General features: G+C 37.7%; 1 protein-coding gene across 4 annotated transcripts in view; it reads right to left on the reverse strand.

Annotated features, from left to right (window-relative positions):
* Positions 1 to 12,340: 12,340 nt before the first annotated feature.
* CNTN1 (contactin 1) overlaps positions 12,341 to 20,022 on the reverse strand; it is a 290,436-nt gene continuing 282,754 nt past the window's right edge. For all 4 annotated transcript variants that reach the window (XM_087969240.1, XM_087969238.1, XM_087969237.1 and 1 more), the window contains exons 22-25: positions 17,702 to 17,888; positions 16,991 to 17,103; positions 15,739 to 15,895; positions 12,341 to 14,615 (exon numbers count right to left, since the gene is read on the reverse strand). In XM_087969240.1, coding sequence (XP_087825366.1) covers positions 14,536 to 14,615; positions 15,739 to 15,895; positions 16,991 to 17,103; positions 17,702 to 17,888 — 537 coding nt within the window. In that variant the 3' untranslated portion in view covers positions 12,341 to 14,535. The remainder of the gene's footprint in view (positions 14,616 to 15,738; positions 15,896 to 16,990; positions 17,104 to 17,701; positions 17,889 to 20,022) is intronic.

Raw genomic sequence — 20,022 nt, forward strand, 5'->3', positions numbered from 1 at the left:
AAATGATGTGAATTTTTAATGTTTTCCACCTTGGGGAATTGAGTTCTACCCAACATTTTGAGATATGCCTTGGGATAACTCCTCAGACTAAAAAAAAAATTAAAAAAAAAAAAAAAAATTAAAAAAACTAAAAAATTTAAACCCAAAAAAAAACACCCCCCCCCACAATTTACTGACTCATCAGGGAAAGCCCAGATCCAAAAATGATGTGGATATTCAACGTTTTCCACCCTGGAGAATATGAAAATGAGCTCTGCAAAGTTATGATTCAAATTTTGAGATATGCCTTGGGATAACTGCTTGGAAAGCTTCCAAAATGTTTTCCCTGCTGAATTGAGTTCTACCTACCATTTTGAGATATGCCTTTGGCTAACTCATCAGGGAAAGCCGATCCAAAATGATGTGGATATTCAACGTTTCCAAGAATATGAAAATGAGCTCTGCATCAAAAGTTATGTTTCCTGCTGAATTGAGTTCTACCACCATTTTGAGATGGTAACCCCAACACTAACACTAACCCCAAGTCTAACCCCAACCCTAACCCTAACCCTTGGGAGTCGGATCCAAAAATCCAAGGAGTTGGGATAACTCCTCAGGGATAGCCCAGGATCGAAAATGAAATGGATTTTTAATGTTTTCCAACCTGGGAAACATGAAAATGATGTTTTTTTTCAAAATCCGAGCTCTGTGTCAAAGTTTTATTTTCTGGCTGAATTGAGTTCTATCCAAAATTTTGAGATATGTCTTCAGATATCTCCTCAGGGAAAGCCCGGATCTGTAAATGATGTGGATTTTCAACATTTTCCACCCTGGGGAACATGAAAATGAGCTTATTTTTGAAATCTGAGCTCTGCGTCAAAAGTTGTATTTTCTGGCTGAATTGAGTTCTACCCAACATTTTGAGATATGTCTTGGGGTAACACCTCAGGGAATGACCGGATTCGAAATAGATGTGATTTTGAGATGTTCCTTAGGCCAACTCCTGTGGGAAAGCTTGTTTCTGAAAATGGTTGATTTTTTAGTGTTTCTTAACCAGAGGATCATACTATGTATTTTTTCCAAATCTGATTTCTGTGTCCTTTTCATGGTCCGCGAAGACGCAGTGGAATATAAATGTGTTTGTTTCTGAATTCTAGCTGAATTGAGTTTTACCAACCATTTTGAGTTATGCCTTGGGCTAATTCCTGAGGGAAAGCTTGATCTGAAAACTGTGGTTTTTCAATGTTTCTTAACCGGAGGAACATGAATATTTGTTTCTTTTCCAAATCTGTTCTTTGTGTCTTTTTTGTGTTTCTTTTTGTGTTTCTTTTTGAATTTTAGCTGAATTTAATTCCACCAACCATTTTGAGTTATGCCTTGGGTGAACTCAAGGAAAGCTTGATCCGAAAATGAAATGGGTTTTCAGCGTTTATCAACCAGGGGATGATGAATATGTGTTTCTTTTCCAAAACTGAGCTCTGTGGCAAAGCTCAATTTTTTTTAATGCAAATTCTCAATCATACTTTCCTCAGGGAAACCTCAGGTCTCAAAATGAAGTAGTTTTTCAAGCAAGTAATTTTTCACCTCCAAGACCCAGGGGAGAGTGAATATCTTTTCCAATCCTGAGCTGTGTCAAAGCTTAACTTGTGGCTGAATTGTTCCACCAACCATTTTGCATTAGGCCTTGGGCTAACTCAAGGAAAGCTTGATCTGAAAATGAAATGGTTTTTCAGTGTTTCTTAACCAGAGGGACATGAATATGTGTTTCTTTTCCAAATCTCTGTGTCTTTTTCATGTTCCAGAGGAATATGAATGTGTTTCTTTCTGAATTCTAGCTGAATTGAGTTCCACCAACCATTTGGAGATATGCCTTGAGCTAATGCAAGGAAAGCTCATTCTATAAATGAAGTGGTTTTTCAGTGTTTTATAACCAGAGGAACATAAATAAGAGTTTCTCTTCCAAAACTGAGCTCCATGGCAAAGCTCAACTTTTTCTGGATTAATTGCTTTTCTGGATTAATTGCCAATTCTGAATCATATTTTTGCCAAACCTCAGGGAAACTTTGGGTCTCAAAAGGAAGCAGTTTTTCACCTCCAAGACACAGGTGAAAGTGAATATATGTTTCTTTTCCAAATCTAAACTCTGTCAAAGGTGAACGTCTGGCTGAATTGTTCTACCAACCATTTAAAGATGTACCTTGGGCTAACTCTGCAAGGAAACCTCGGATCTAAAGTGTTAGTGCAAGGGTTGTTGGAGGAACTTAAGCCCTGGGAAGTGCCAAGTAAGCTTAGAAATGGCCTCCAAAATTTTGATGTGAATTGGACCCCTCTAATGGATGTGATCCTTTGCGGGGCTACATGAAGGTGATAAATGTGTACTAGGAATAATTTGACTAGGCTTTTAAGCAGTGGGTATCTTTTGGCAAGATATAAAAAGTGCCTGTTTTGAAAACAGGTCTGTGTCGACTAAAATAATAGTTATTTCTCACACTTTCTGGCAGTTTTACAATAAATTCCATAGAAATCTCTCTCCAGGGTGCTGAAAATTCGGCTACCTTCTGTAAGAGTCCTGGAATTTTCCCTGACGTCTTCTTGCTGCTGCACAAATGGGGCAGCTAGATACATACTCTCTATGTCCTTTTGTAGTGATGGCCACCAAAATTGTCTTTTAATTAGGTGCAAAGTCTTCACAAATCCAAAGTGTCCAGCTAATTTGGAGCTGTGGCACCTTGCCATTAAATACAGTCTCTGGCTAGTTGAAATGTACAACTTCCCTCCCACCCAAACATCTTTCATTAAATAGCTGGATTTGTGGCTCAAAAACCATTCATCGGTGGCTAGCGCTTGTTTAAAAGCATGAGTGGAGGCATTGTCAGTCAACATTTCCTGTTTTGCCTGGGATCTGGTGATTACTTTAGTGGTCAGTTGATTGTTTTGTAATATAGGCTTGATTATGTCTGGCTTCACACTATTGTATTGTGGCTTTCTAGACAGTGCATTTGCCAGAAAAAAATCCCCCCTCCCCCAGGGAGATAGTTGAGAATAAAATCAAATCGTTTAAAGTACTGAGCGCATCGTACTTATTTTGGGGAGAGTTCCTTGGAGTCTTGAGGGCTTCTAGATTTTTGTGATCAGTCCATACCTTGAAAGGAACTTTGCTTCCCTCTAGGAAATGCCTCCAAGTTAAAAGTGCCCAATGAACTGCATCAGCCTCTTTCTCCCAAATGGCCCATCTTTGCTCAGTCTCATTCAACTTTTTGGAAGTGTAAGCACATGGTTGCAGTTGGTCTTGCTCGTTCTTTTAAAGTAGGACTGCCCCTACTGCCACACCATTAGCATCTGCTTATATGACAAATGGTTGCTCTGTATCTGGGTGCTTTAGGATTGGTTCTGCTGAGAATAGCCATTTCAGTTTTTCAAATGCCGCTTGGCATTCCATTGTCCAGTTCAAAGGCTGATTCAGTTTTGAGTTACACTCCCCTTTCATCTTTAGGAAGTTGGTAATGGGGAGGGCAATCTGGCCAAAAGTGGGAATAAACTGGTGGTAAAAATTGCCGAATCCCAGGAAGCTTTGTAACTGCTTATGCGTATGAATTGGTGCCCAATCAATCACAGCCTGTACTTTTTCAGGGTCCAACTCTATGCCCTGGTGTGAGGTGAGGTACCCCAAATTATAAAGTTTTTCTTGGTGGAATTCACATTTAGATAGCTTAGCATAAAGTTTGGCTGAGTGGAGTTTGTTTAAGGCAGCCCGGGACCAGTTTTACATGTTCTGCTTTTATTTTGGTATATATTAAAATGTTGATCAGGTAAACCAGGACTCCCTTATATAAATGCTCATGTAGCACTTCATTTATAAACAACGCAGGGGGGGCCTGTAGTCCAAATGGGAGCACTTTGAATTGGTAGCACCCAAGGGGAGCGTTAAAGACAGTTTTCCATTCGTCCCCCTCCCTTATACTGATTTGGTAGTAAGCCTCTCTTAAGTCCAGCTTTGAGAAAATGTTCCCTTTAGTGAGGTGTGCTAGCATGTCTTTCATAAAGGGAAGAGGGTACATGTTCTCCACGCTGATCATATTTAAATTTCTATGGTCCACACAGAGACATTTTGAGCCATCTTTTTTTACTGGGGTTGCGATTTTTGGTTGGGCTGGCTCAATGAAACCCCTTGCTAGGTTTCTCAATGAATGCCCTCAGTTCTTCCAACTCCCTTGGGGACATGCTATACATCTTGGGCTTAGGGAGTTTGGTGCTGGGTAGGATTTCTATCGCACAGTCACTAGAGCAGAGGTCGGGGGAGCTCTTCAGAGGCTTTTTTGCTGAAAACCTCAGCCAGGTCTCTATATTCTTTGCTCTGGATCGGCATGGTATAACTAGGCATGGCTGTTTCTCAGTGTTCTGCCCCTCCACCCAGTCTCTCTAGGTGGATCTTTGCAAAAGTCACATGCGGCTGAAATTTTATGGTGCTTGCTTCCAGTTAATTCTGGGGGTTCCATTTTTTCCGCCACGCAATGCCCAAGACTAGCGGTCATTCCATGCCAGGAGCCACTATAAATGTAAATATTTCTTCATGGCTCCCCATGCCTATTTGTAGGGGCTTGGTGGCAAAAGAAGCTGTCTCCCCACCACCACTGACCCATCTAGTTGGCAAAAAGTGATTTTTCAGCTTTCTTATGTAAATCCCCAATTTTCCTACCAGGGTTGGGCTGATTAAACAGCAGGTGCACCCTGAGTCCAATAATGCAGAGATTTTTATTTCCCTGTCCCAGCTGGAGATAAACAGTTTTACGGAGAGGGTAAGTGGTTCAGTTGGTTTGCTTACCAGTGGCTCATCCTCTGGATCATTTCTGAATGCGTTTGGTTCCTCCTGCTGAGATGCCAGAGTTTCATCCCCAAGGAGGGAAGGGAATTGAAACGCTATGCTCTCCCTGCTTCTCAGGGCGGTCTCCTTCCTGCGCTGGTTCCCCTGCACAGGCAATTCTGGTTTCCATGTGGGTGTTTGGAACAACATTCTGCAGCTTCTTTCCACACTTGAAACATGTTGAAGGTTTTGGAGCAAATGTGGTTTGCGGGTTGAACGGCTCCTGCTTCCCTTGGGGTGGGGATTTCTTCCACACTTGGCCCACTAGGTACTGGTTTCTGGCCATATCTATCCCCACTTCTTTGGCAGTGAGATACCACTCATGTAGGCAGTTCGGTGCACCTTAGGCCACACAGGCATTGTAGAGGTCATCACCCAGTCCATCCTTGAAACAGCTTACTGAGATATCATCTGGCCAGTTTACACAGCAAGCGAGGCCCTGGAACTTTCAGCATACTCTGCTACTGGTCACCGTCCCTGCTTCACAACTAATACGGTTGCATGCTTTGTGATCAGTGAGGGGGTCCTCAAATTGGCATTGCAGGGCCATCATGAAACAGTCAAAGTTCCACAGTTCTGGTGCATCAGTGTTATGTAGGGTCACCATCCACCTGGCAGCGGCTCCCTCCAGGGCTAGGGTAATGACTCTCACCTGGGATCCTTGGGTTTGGAAATCTTGTCTATACTCCTGCATGTGTACCATGAAGAATCCCAGTTGTTGCGGGTCTCCATCAAACTTCACCCCAAGGGGGGAGTCTTTCTTTCCAGTTGTGGAGCTTGGGGCTGATCTGGAATGGGGTCCAGGGTGGGTGCCACTCGAGGAGGGTTTGCTGGCCCTCCAGTTGCTGCTGCTACACCATCAGCTTGATTGGCTGCTCCTGGAGGAGCAGCTGGAAACATCCCAGGGGGCAATTAAACACAGTTTTCCATTCATCACCCTCCTTGATTCACCCCCCCCCGTAGTAAGCTTCCTGCAAGTCTAATTTAGAGAAGTCTAACTTCCTTTGGCTAAATGTACCAACATGTCCTTCCTCAGGGGCAGTGGGTAGACATTTTTTATGCAACACTGCATTTAGCCCCATATAATCTACACAACACACCCATCTTTCTTCTCCAGGAACAAAACCGGGGCTACCACTCATGGCCTTGTGGTTGGATAAATCAGAGTGGGTACAAGGAGAGTTTCAGGTGGAGGCCAAAGGGGTGATACACAGGGGTGGGATTCCACCAATGTAACAACCAGTCCAGTGAGCATGTGCTTTGTGCGCGTGCAACATTTTTAAAAGCCCGTTTTTAGGTCCAATACTTACCTTCTACTACAGCCCCGGTAAGTAAACCAGCTGAGGCGTTGTAATCCACTGTGCCACGCAAATCAGCTGATCTGAAAACCCCAGAAATAAAGGACAGGAAAAACACAGGGGTGGGTGGGTGTGCCCAAATCATTGCCATAACTACTGGTTCGCCCAACCAGCCTGAACCAGTAGAATCCCACCCCTAAATCCCACCCAGTTGCACAGTGACAGGGTTAATTACTTTAACAATGGGGAATGGGCCCACATATATAGGACCAAGGTTCTTTGATGTTTGGGTGGACTGTAAGTACTTTGTGGAGAGGTAGACTCTGTCATCAACTTTAAAATCTTTTGGCTTTACACGTTTTTGTCAGCTTATTTCTTATGTGCCTGACATGCTTCCTCCAGTGCCTTACAGGCAACTGGCCAAGTGTTCTGCAGTTGGGCTATCCACTCTGCTAAGGATGGTATATGTGGTTTTTCTTGAGGCAGCTCTGGCATAGCTACAAAGTCCTGACCGGAGGCCACCTTAAATGGCGGTGAACCCTGTGCTACTACGCACAGAATTGTTACAGTATATGCTACCTTTGCAAAAGGCAAAAGGTCAGCCCAACTGTCCTGTTGGTAATCTGTTGCACCTGAGGTACTGCTCCAAACAAATGGGTTTTGGGGAAAGGCTTGTCAAAATGATTAAGGCAATATGTTATAAACAAATAGCAAAAATAATGATAAATGGCGATATGACTGGAAATGTTAATATCAAAAAAGGAACTAGGCAACGATGCCCTTTGTCACCACTGTTATTTGTATTGACTTTAGAAGTGTTAAACAGAAATATTAGAAGAAATAAGGAAATAAAGGGCATGGAGATAAAAAAAAGGAGGAATACAAATTGTAGGCATTTACAGATGATCTGGTTTTTTTATACTAGAAGAACCATTAGAAACAGAACCTAAATTGATAGAAAAAATAGAAGAATATGGGGACATCACAGGATTGAAAATAAATAAGGAGAAAATTAAGATATTAGTGAAGAAGCAAAACTGAGAAACATTACTGAGAAGCAAAAAAAGAATTGGATAGACTAGATAGATCACAAAGAAAGTTAAATACTTGGGGATCCAATTAATAGCAAGATGTGGGACACTTAAAGAAGATAATTATTATAGATTAAAACAACAAATTAAGATAGACCTGGAAAAATGGGAACATTTACAACTATCATTGATAGGGAGAATAGTGACGATTAAAATGAACATATTAACCAAGAGTATTATACTTATTCCAAGCAATTCCAATAAAGTTGGGAAAAATACTTTGATGATCTAAATAAAATAATATTGAAATACATATGGCAAGGGAAGAAAGCAAGGATTAAACTTAAACGTTTACAGGATACAAGAATGAGAGAAGGATTTGGGCTACCCAATTGGGAATTATATTATCAAGCCGTGGTATTGATGTGGATGAAAGAATGGATTGTATTAAGAAATATAAGGCTTTTAACATTGGAAGGACATGGGTTGACATGTTTTTTTTATGGTATAGGAAAACTAAGATAACATGCTTACTTTCAAAGATTTTTCTCTGTGTGATAGTTCACTGCTTTAAAAGTCTTTTTAAAGTCTAAGAGTCTTTTTTCCTGGATTTTCCTTTTCCTTTTTTTCCTTTAAAGTTAGGGTCTAAATAGGAAGAAATCTTCTCACCCAGCTCCAATCACTGTTCAATCACACCGCTCCTGCACATTTCTTTGTTTCCTTGGCTGTCCCAGCTTTGTGGCAGCCATGATGGCTGCTTCTTCTCCTTGTCGAGGGAGAGGAAAGAATCCCTGAGTCCAGCTGCTCTTCCCAAACTACAGGGTGCCCCTCTTTTCTTCACCACCCCTACAGGGTGGCTTTAAGTCCTTTCAGAGCCCTCCAACAGGGAGAACTCGGCATGGGAGCGCGGAGACCCATTCCTTTTTTTGTCAAGTTTTTTTATTTTATATTGCTTATACATATCAATGTGTGAACAGTATGGGTACCATACATCTGGGTACAGATAAATATAATGTTATTCATAGTTATTACATTTCATTATCATTGTTTCATGTTGTTTAAACATATCTAATACTACCACCATTCAATTTCTAAACCTCCCTTATGATTACATATATCTTGTTATATTAAAATATGTATATTGTTGTTCCCCTCTTATTTCTATTTCTAGTGTTTCTTATTTTTCCCATTAATTCATTTAAACATAAATAATATTTCTTTTCACCATTATTTATTATCCTGTCTTATATTTAATCTTTTAAAAATTACTTTCGATATCCCAAATATCCAAAACCACTAATCAATCCAAATATTAACAGTATTCAATCTTTAACCTCATGTGATGTTTTGTCAAATAGTATTAGTAGTCCCAATCCAAATTAATCCACTGTTTTCTCCAGTCTTTTGAGTCCTCAGTCCAATTTCGATAGTATTTTGATAGTATTTAATTATTAACAATTTAGCTCATCTTTAAAATCTTCAAAAAGGGGATGAAACTTACTCAGTAATTCAAAATATCCAAATCACCTTCTGAGATAAAATCAAGGTCAAACTGCTTTCCAGGTTCTATTTACTTTATTCTATTATGTGTGTGTTAGACGTTCCTGCACTTTCACTACAAGATCTCAGGCTGTAGTGCTCTTCTTCTTCCAGTAGATGGCACTACTTCCAAGTTCCAGCATTAAACAGTATGTCAAAAACAGCTGATTTTCCAATAGATCCAGGGGGTTTAAGAATACAAATAAAAAAAGACAGTTCCTCGGTTGTTCATCTGTTTTCCAGGTTTTCTATATTTTAAAGCTTCCTTTAAGCATTCTTGAATGAATGAATTCTTTACTGACCAAGTGTGATTAGACACACAAGGAATTTGTCTTTCTTTCACCTCCTAAAATAGCTTTGGTTTTTAAGTGGGAAGTTCCAGTGTTTCAAAGGTGCTAGTTCGCTGCTATTTGTAAAAATAGTTGTGAACCTCTCTTTTCCTGGATATTCTTTTGGGGTTAAAATTTGAATAAAAATAATTCTTCTCACCCAGTTCACACGCTGTTCACCAAGGACTGCTCCTACACTATGCTTAAATGGTCATCATCTCTCCCAGCTTTGTGGCAGCCATCTTAGATTGCCTCTTCTCCTTGCCATGGCATAGAGGAGAAAAAGCCCTTGGTTCGACAGGTTTGCTATCTCTCCTGCGACTTCACAGAGCGCCCCTCCTTAGCTTCGCCACCCCTACAGGGTGGATTTGGCTCCTTTTGGAGCCCACAAACAGGGAGAAAACCAGCACAGGAATGGAGATTACTGTTCTCTGTGACTGGTACTGCTCAGAGGCTCCACTCCTTCTCCAGAGACCCATTTCTCATGTCCAACAATGCTGCAACATCAGCCGGAAGTCAGCCAGTGGATCCTTGAACTTTTGGCAAAGGACTGCCATAAAGTGGTCATAGTTCTGTAGTTGGGGGGCATTGACACTGTCCTGTCCTTGGCTCCATAGATTTAGAGAAAAGTGGAAGAAGGCGGAGTCTCCTCACTGACGGACCATAGATCGCGACTCTCTGCGGCTATGGTCCATGCTGTTTTGTTGGAGAGCCCCGATCATTACAATTAGGGGCTGAAGCTGCCTTGGAGGGGTGGTGGAGTAAGGGGAAGCTGCAAGCCAGGTTGAGGGGAGCTGCATCTCCCCCCCTGGGCTTGGTCTTTTCCCCCCCAAAGACGACTGCAGTGGTGGTTTAAAATGGCCACCCCGAAGAAGAGGACTCAGCTGGATTAAGATTTGTGCAGGAGGGAAGAAAGAGGTGGATAACATCTGAACTGGGACAACTGGGCAATACAACTAAACAAAAGTACCCCGGGATTAAGGTAACATGGAATTTTTAAGAAAAGAAAAGTGAGTGGCGAAATTACAAAGGCACAGGAAAAAAAATAAGAAAATATTTTTGACAGCTAAGCGGGGCTTCGAACCGGGAAAGGAAGAAGCCGGAACTAAAGATTTAACTAAATTGGACTAAAATATTTTGGCAATAAACAGGCATAAAATAAAGCTGGACTTAAGATTGTCAAATAATAATAATAATAATAAAGTTTACAAATTGGAGACTGGGCTGTGCTGGAATATTGAGGTTCGAAAAACCCTAAATAAAAAAATAGGGGGAAAAGGTGAAGACTTTGTATAATGGAGAGTGCTACCTTTTGACAAAAACTTGAGCTCAAACAAAAGGGAAAGCATCCTGTTTCTGAATGAACTTGTGTGGATATAACACTAAAGAAATATTGAAACAAAGTAAGAATCTTAGAAAGTGAAAGCAGAACCAGAATAAAGAAAAAAGCAAGGAAAGACTGACTGTGGGATTGATTGATGTTTTGGGTATGGACCCTGGGCTGAAATAATTGAGAACTTTAGAAAATTTAAAGAAGAAAGAAGGAAAGTAAAAGGGTTTTTTTGTGTGGACTTTAACGATCATAAAATATAAGAGTGTGTAATGATGATATCTCTTCGGGAATTAAGAATGGAACTTAAAAATATGAGAGAATTACTACAGGAAAGAGGCAAATCACTTTGCTCTGTGTTGGAAAAAATGGAAATGGCGATTGAAGAACAAGAAGAAAGAGCTTCAGAGGAGGAGGAGTCGATTCAAGGAGAAGACATTTTAAATAGACAATTAACACAAAGAACACTACAAAGAAGTGGGGAAACAAGGAAGGTTAAAAAGTTGAGATTTAAGAAGGCAATCAAAAGGGGGAATACCTGTGAAGTCGGGAAAGGCAGAAAGACCCAGCAGAAAAGGGGAAAGGAGGATATGAAGAAAGAGAGGGATATAAACTGGAATGAGAAAAGATATGGGGAAAAGCGGGGGAGGAGAAGCAGTAAGAAACAGGTGCATGAAATAAAGAAATATGGAAATAGTAAAATGTTGAAAAGAAATAGTTTTTTCAGAGATAATGGTTGATGAATTAAAAAGGGGATTCTGCAGGGTGACAAGGGGTAATAAGAATATTTCTGCAATTTAAAATATTTAGAAAATAGGGTAATATAGATACTGATAACTCTTATTAAAAATTAAGGGGGGGAAATATGCTGCGGAATCCAAATGAAAAGATGCAATGATTATTATTGTAACTTCTTAAAAATAATGGTTTATTGGGAATCAAGATGAGGGAATAAAGGTATATTTTAATCATTGAGGTGTCACACTCAAAGCAGTAAAAGGGGGAAACCTATACTTGTTTTTTTTTCTTTAGTGTTAAAATTTGTATTAATCTAGAATTTATAAAAAGAATGTGTAATGGAAAGGGAATATGACAGACTAAAGAACCAACTAAATTAATAAGTTAATATAGGCTATTAAAAGCAAGGAGAGACATTGGTAACCTTTTTATTATTATCATCATTATCATCATCATTATTATTATTATTATTAGGCAAACACATATTGTTTATCTTTATTTTTAAAATAAATATTAAAGGATTATATTTGAAATAATTGAAATGAAACAAAAAGTTGTTTCGATTGAGATTAATGAAAGAGGCTAGAATTAATGTGTTTGTTTCTCTCCTTACTGAAAATTTGGAATGGAAAAGGTAATAATAGAATTAAGTATGCATATATGAATGTATGATTACTGTCATATTTGTATGTAAAGGTGATGACCCGGAAATATGTTGTCCACTAAAAAGAGATTTTTGTTTTTAATGTGAAAAACTGAATAAAATTTGTTTTTTTTTTTAAAAAAAGATTTAGAGAAAAGTACTTTTACTGGGAACAAAATGAAAGCAAATGGTTTCAAGCAAGTTATGAGGGAAAATGCGTGAGCACATCAACTTCAAATACAGTATACAGCCCAATCCCCTTGTAGCTAGGCAACCGCATACCAGAGCCAAAGAGATAACAGCAGTTGCAAAGCTGCAATGTAATCTTCTCCCTATTCCCTCCCACCTCTCATATACAAAGAAATCTATTTAAGGCTCTAGAAAAAGCAAATGACAATTATTATATCTGGAGTACCATTAATACATTTATTTAATTATAATTTATTTTTCAACCATAAAATGGACAAAGTGTAGTCTGGTCTATTCAATAGTAACGAAAATGATAAAAAGTAACTTTAAAAAAATTAAAATTTACCAGTATAAAATACCGGTAATAATATCAATATTGCCTGAAATACAAGGAAACAAGCAATGTATCTATATAAACTTTAATTAAGAACCTTGCAACGTAAACCAGATGATACAGTATATAACGAGTCGCGCCAACAACTGTTGGTTGTTTACTGAGTATTTCAGTAAAATTTGTACAGCTGCACAGAACAATGAAAATCTGGGATTAGTTCATTAGTCTGAGCGATGATAGCTCACTCAAATGTATTGCAACTTAAATTAAATACATATGCTTTGATTTTTCAAATGTTATCCATGCAAAAATATCTACTTTTGATATTTTTATCATGTGTTAGAAACTGACAGGCATGCATTTTGGCAAAAAAGAAAGAAAGAAAGAAAAAATGTGAACTTAGGTTATATAAAATATGAGATACTTTGCATAAAAGTAAACCAAATCAAAATATATAGAAAGACATTAGTTTCTTATGCATGAAGATACTTTAGTTTCTTTAAATAAGTATATAATTATGAATAACATTTATGCATCTTCTAACATTCAGTTAGAAAGAAATTATCCTTTGACCTACTGTTTAAAAAAGTTTCAAACTAACAAAAGTTAAAGAGTTATTGATATTTTGCACGAAGAGTCTAGAGTTTTAAAATGTAAATATATGATACAAGGTCATACATATTAAAGAATGAGTGTAAAGTACTGACAAATCTGTTCTTGAATCACATGGATGGTATCATTATGGGCATCTACAATATCCGCTCTAAAAAGTTAAATTCTATTTCTAAAGCAGCTAGCAAGGTTCTGCTAATAAAATATGACTCCAAGCTTATAATTCTGGAAGCATCAGACATTTGCACTATTACTTGAGCCAATGATTCAGTATAACTTGAGCAGTTTTTTTCTTTTAATTCATACCAAATTCTCAATAGTTTCTAAAAGAATTAAGTATACCTTTTTAAAAAAATTAAATACCGCATAGAAACATTCAGAACAAAGGCATTCTTTATCTTTTGTGGGAACCCTAAATTTGAAAACTTATTTAAAGGAAACAGAATAATTGAGCTCTATTTTTGAATTGTAATGTATTAGGATAATTAAATAGGGAAAATTGGATTCGGACATTACAACTCTTATTTATAACTCTAGGAAGTAAAACAATGTTAACTCATTGGAAAATACAAATCATTTTCCTCCAGGTTGGCCTTCATTAAAAGAAGGCAATAAGTGTCTTAGAGGAAAACAATCCTGTCAGATAGATTTTGTTAACTGCTAATTTGTTTTCTTTTTACTGCATATGTCTTTGTTATTGCAGCATTTGCTTTGATTTTAGACACTATTTAAATACTATATTCATATCAATATTTATGCAACTGGGATTAATAAAAATAACGTGTCTGTAATATTAAAATCTAAATTATGTAATTTGATTTACTCAAATGTGGCAATTACATTTAGATAAAATACTAAAAGTAAATTTGTTTATATAGCTATTAAGATCATTTACAGCAAAATAAACTTCTTTGTGACTGAGATAAATCTCACTTGATTTGCATTATTTAAAACAATATGTTGAGTTAAATTCCCATTATATAATTTAGGTACTGGAATCTTTTGCTGTTAATAATGGATCCAGAAATAAAGTCTTTTACTCCTTAACTTGCATTTTAGTGTTTTCAATCCATTTATTCACTTCAAGTACAAAAGCTGTAAAATGAGTGCAATGCTTTTGCTTTGACTGTATCTTTAAAAACCTGAAAAGTCATAAATGTCAGGGGCCATTAAAAAAAATGCAGTACACAAAACAGATAGGATAGTACGGACAGACGTAGTTGCTTCTACATATACCACATATAATCATTTTTTCAATCTCTATTATGTTTTCACAATTTATTATGAAAGTTAAAGCACCTATGTGTGGTGATTTTATTTTTACCATACAGCTTACATTATTAGATTTAACACTACACTGTAACTTGCCCCATTTGACTGAATCATGCAACTGTTGCAGATCAGCAGAAGTGTTTCATAAGGCATAACATTGAACATGTTAAAAAGTGTTCCTCAAACTTTCAAAACTTGAGTTGCTTGATGAAGGAGTTTCTGGGTGCCTCAGTCCTTGAAGTTCCATAGTTGTTAGGAAGATAATATACTCGGAAGTGTAATTTATTTGGCTTAGGAAAATGCCTCAAGAAATTGAAGAAAAGAAGGATTTCTTTTAGGTTCAGTCCTTTGCACTAAACTGAGGACATGTTCAGGTACATTCAGAATTCCCAAAAGATAAGGATACCAAGGGCAGGCAACAATAAACCAATACAGCTAGGTAATAGTCCAGCAGCAGCTCCTGGAAAATCAAACAGGTTTGCATTTTATACAAAAGATTGAAGATTAAGCAAGGCTACAAGTAAAACAGATGTTTTAAAGATTCTTCCCAAAATTGTATTCTCTGAATCATGATAATCAGATTTTTCTAATTATTTGCTAAACCTTGTCCTATTTTAAATATTACCTTCATGTTTCTCCTCATTAAGAGTTATTATTTTGCCTCCGTGTGATTTCAAATTACACTTTACTCCTGACAACTACACAGACAAGCTCCTGCAGTTTATTTTTCTTGACAACATTTTTGGGAAGTGGTTTGCCATTGCCTTCTTTCTAAGGCTCGGAAGAGTGACTGTCCCAGGATCAATGTCAATAATGAACTATCAATATCAAATGGTCAGTTTTGGATTTTCTTTTCCTGAATGATAATATCAGTAGCAGAACATTGCCAAAATTTAAATCTAACCATTATTAATCTAACCATTAATAATCTGAAAGATCCTCAGCTCCTCAGTAGAATGTGGACCCCTATCACACATGGGGACTCATTATCCAGCATTACCTCATCACTTATTTTATAATCATAGTTTTCTCAGTAAAATAAGTTTACCCCATGTAATATGAAATGATGCCTTTGTTTTATTGCCCCTAAAGTGATCATCCATGTCCAATACCTTCTACATTGCTACCCAATATGTGTGCCTACTTCTTTTAGCTGGAATCACCTTCACACTTTGTGGGACTTGGTTTCTGGCTTCACTCCCAGCATTCTTTGTTCATCCCTTCCAGGAACAGCCCCACAGTAAGGAAGAATAGTAAAATTTGGGGAAGGGACTTGGTGAAAAATTGCTAATTGGCTTCTCTCAACCACTAAAATGTATATTTATGATATATTAACTGTTTGAATACTAGAAAACCAAATAATTTTTGTCAGACAATGGTTTGAAAATAAGTGACTACTGTACATATTTATTTATTTATATTTCATATTTTTGACCAACTATCTCCATCGGATATAAAAGAGACCAGATAGCACATTGATAACAGAGTTAACATTTAAACCTTAAACTTAGCTAAATATTAAAATATTTAAAGTATAGAAAAAATATCGTATTTCATACAGTTTCATTTTTTAATAGACATACCTGGAATTTTCACGTGAGCGACTTCTCCATCTCCCCCTTCACTGTGGACCCGAACTTCAACAACGTACTGTCCTTTAATAGGTGCAGGAACTTCAATATAATGGTTACCCGTCTTAAAGAGTGTACCATTAAATTGACCATCTGGTCTATAGAGCACCTTTTAGAGAATAATCAAAAATATCATGGCAAGGTAAGTTCATAAACACCATCTAACAAATTAATACTCCAAGTCATTATTAAAAAATCGAGGCAAAATATTTATAAATGCTGTCTTGAATCAATATGATTTTCCATTTTGAAAAGTTTCCACTCCCTTTTTAAGATTTAGTGAGAGAACATTAGCAAAATATATTTAAGTAATCTGTATATTTAAATTTTCTGTTGCTTCTATGGTGTATGGTCTACCAGAGGAAGTAGTAATGGGCAAAGAGACAAGCTCTACCAGAAAATGCAATCATTAATTAATATGATCACTGCGAATAGGAAACAATTACTTAGCCAATTGTTAGCCAATTGTTAGCCAATTGTTAGCCAATTACTGTTATGAGAAGTAAACAGCAACACTTCCACAATTCATATGAGGATTTATGGAAGCAATCATGCCCTGTCTTCTTTATGGGTCATTCTTTTTCTGTGCTCTGTAGACCATTGTTCCTAATGCTTCCTTCTTGCTGAAATGAAGAAAGTACCAAAAAGATTTCTTCAGCCATCACTGCTTAGACATTTACAAGGGATGATTACAAGCCATCACTGCTTAGACATCTACAAGTTGGCAACTTTAAGACCTGTGGACTTCAACTCCCAGAATTCCCCAGCCAGCACCCCTGGCCTATACTGATCTCCAATCTGCTTCCTTCTTTCCACCACTGAAAAGAAGTGACATGCATGTCATCATACAGTAGATGAATCAGCTCTGAGCATAATAGATACTAATACAAAAGTTGACTGGCACACTTACTAATGTAAGAGAATAAGAACTCATAGGTCTGTTTCTCTGCCTTACAGCTATTTTTATATCTTGTCAAGGCTCATGTTAGAAGATAATTTCTAAGAATTAGCTGAATTATCAGTATAATAGATTTTGAGAGAAATTTCATAAGATTCCTGTATTCACTGGAACCAAATTTGTTCGCATTTTATATCCTTTCTTAAATGTCACTTCCTTTTAAATAGCAATTTACTTTATAACGTACAATTCATATAGGACAACAAAACAGCCAACATTGCCAAAAGACTTAAATATCAATCTTACTTTATATCCTTTCACAGTAGATTCATTGGACTGTGACTTAACATGTTCCCACGTGATGATGTACTTTGAACCAGACCTTACAGCATTGATAATTCTTGGTTGCTGCCTTGGAGCTAAAACAAAATAGAATAAAACTGGTATATTGTAACCGGTACAATTAAATTTTATAAACATTATTCTCTCAGTCATACACATTTGTTTATTTATGTCCCCAAGTAAAATTCACCAATGGTATCATCTACTATTTACCTCCCATTCTGATTTATACAATTATCCATAGCTTTCTCTTGCTTAAAAATCGTCACTAAATCTTATGCAGCTACTGCCCAGCATTTACAGACCACACAGTGATCTGTAGCAAAATTATTCAGTGACAGAAGCAAAACTATGCAGCCATGTTACAGGATCTTAACAACTTCACACCAGAGGTCTGTGTATCTACCAATATGCATTATTTACTAGCAATGACTGAGTACATTTAGACAAACTGGCAACTCCACATGAAAAAATTAATTTAAGGTAATTAACACATTACAACATCCACAAACCAAAAATGGAATATTTCAAGCTTCCAGACATTGAGCTCATCTTGAGTAAGGAGTTTTAAGATAAATTGTGTTGTCTGATGAAATCTACAGATATAAGTCTCCTTTTATTCTATGTCCATCTGATCTTATCTTTACATCTCCATCTCCTACTTTAGATGCTTACGTGCTTTTTCTGTAACAAAATCCAAAGGATAAGTGTAAGGTCCAATGCCAGCTGCATTGAAAGCTGCCACTTTTGTATAGTATTTTGTATAAGGCTTCAGGTTTTCTAACATTACTGAAAAATTCTGACTGCTCACTTGCACTCTATTTGCAGCTATTTCTTTTTCACTGCTGGACCAGTAACTGATCTGTAAAAATGACAAAAAAAAAGTCAAACATAAAAGGAAATATATATTTGAAATAATTACTCCTAATTATTTCAAAAGCAATGGAAATTTATATTTAAAAACATACCACATTTCAGAATTAACTCAGCAGGAGAAACGGAGAAATTGAGATTCTCATGCCCCACGGGTCCCTCAGGACAGCAAGACTCTTAATTCCATTGAGTTGAATCAAAAGAACTTTTACTGAGAGACTGTGGTTTCAGTAAAGTCAGGTGTAATCTGAAAAAGCCCACGCAAAGTACAAAGCAATTTTTTCATCCTGAAACCCAATCCCCTGGCCAGTCTACTGGCAGCCAATGTGATGCCACAAGGTTGTTTTAAGAACTCTGAGGTGTTAGGCAGATAACTGTTCACTCTCAGCCCATGACAGCCTTGAAACCAGACTGGAACCAGCTGGGAAGAAATCTCCTCTGTCTCTGAAGACAACCCCGCTTCCTAATTCACAAGCGGTTACAGCAAAAGCAAAACCTTGCGAAAAATGCCAACAAGCCATCCTTCCCTCCCCCCCCTACCCTGCTTCCAACAAGAATGGCAGGACATGATGTTCATATGACACAGTCATCTAGGTCATGGCTGTGCCAAAGGTGCTGTTCAAAAAACAACTAGATTTTCTTGTTCTTTTCCTTGAAAACATTTTGCTTCTTGACTTTAGAACTGAAGAAACTTCTTGGATGAGAAACAAAATATTTTCAAGGAAAAAAAAACCCAATAAAGTCCATTTGCCTTTTAAATAGCATTTTGAGGTCATAGAAACTGATAGGACATTTTTTTTTTCTGGAATATTTCCTCCCAGCAACTCCACTATTTAGATTGAATCCTTTTGGAGGAATCACTTTAGAGTCGTCACTACAACGTTGGTATAGGGATGTGCATCAGAGGTGGGCTGCACTTACATTCACAACTGATTCGTTAATGTCTGCTTTTACTGTAGTAGGAGTCAGAATGGTTTTGTACTAATCAGGGGTGAGATTCTACCAGTTCGCACCTAGTGGCTAGAACCGGTTGTTAACATTCTAAGCAGTTCAGAGAACCGGTTGTTAGAAGAAATTACTGGCCTAATCCTGTAAGGAAGGCAGGAAGGAAACATTCTGCTGTTGCTTACAGAAACTGCCTCTCCGTTAACCCTTATTACATTCTTGGCAGGACTAGACTTCCTGTCTCTGGAACGTCTCTGGAGTTTTTTTCCCCTCCTTTGCTGGTACTTTGCTTGTGTGGAGGGACCATTCAAAGTTACAATGGCACTGAAAAAAATGACTTATGACCATGTTTCACACTTATGACTGTTGCAGCATCCCCACAGTCATGAGAGGCCAGGCAAGGAGATACGTGCCTCGATGTGATATTGAATTGGCCACACCCAGCCAGTCACATGACCACCAAGCCATGGCCACCCAGTCACATGACCACCAAGCCACACCCACCACCTAAGCCATGCCCACAGAATCGGTTGTTAAAATTTTTGAATCCCACCCCTGGTACTAATCCTTTCATTAAGGACTTGCGGATAAAACTCTTGTATTTAGCATGTCTATGGAAGCGTCAAGTAATTTCTTCTGAATAATGAAAATGGATCAGTTTCAGTTTGTGATATCCAAATGTGTCAACAACTTCTTGGAAAAGTATGTTGTACCGCTTTTTCTCTGCTTCCTTGGTTAATCAGTCTTGTAATTTCTACCTGGGAAATTATTATTCCAATATTTGAGGAGCTGCAATAGAGAGGAGGGGGGTCAAGCTATTTTCCAAAGCACCTGAAGGCCAGACAAAGAAATTGAACAAGGAGAGATTCAACCTGGAAATAAGGATAAATTTTGTGACAGTGAGAGCAATCAACCAATGGAATAGCTTGCTTTCATAAGCTGTGGGTACTTCATCACTGGAGGCTTTCAAGAAGAGACATGGACAGCCACTTGTCAAAAATGGTATAGGTCTTCTGCTTGGGTTGGGAGTTGGACTAAATGATCTACAAAGTCCCTTCCAACTCTGTTAATCTTTGATCTATTAGAGGTGCTTTGGTTAATATTGTGTTTCTCTGTTTAAGGGAGAAAATATTAAACCTCTTTTAAAGAAGCCCATTCTGTATTTTTCAGAATTGTAG

Source organism: Notechis scutatus, chromosome 6 (genome assembly GCF_049901735.1).
Source record: "Notechis scutatus isolate UNSWTSFEM ecotype Mainland chromosome 6, rNotScu1.2, whole genome shotgun sequence".
Classification (NCBI taxonomy): domain Eukaryota; kingdom Metazoa; phylum Chordata; class Lepidosauria; order Squamata; family Elapidae; genus Notechis; species Notechis scutatus.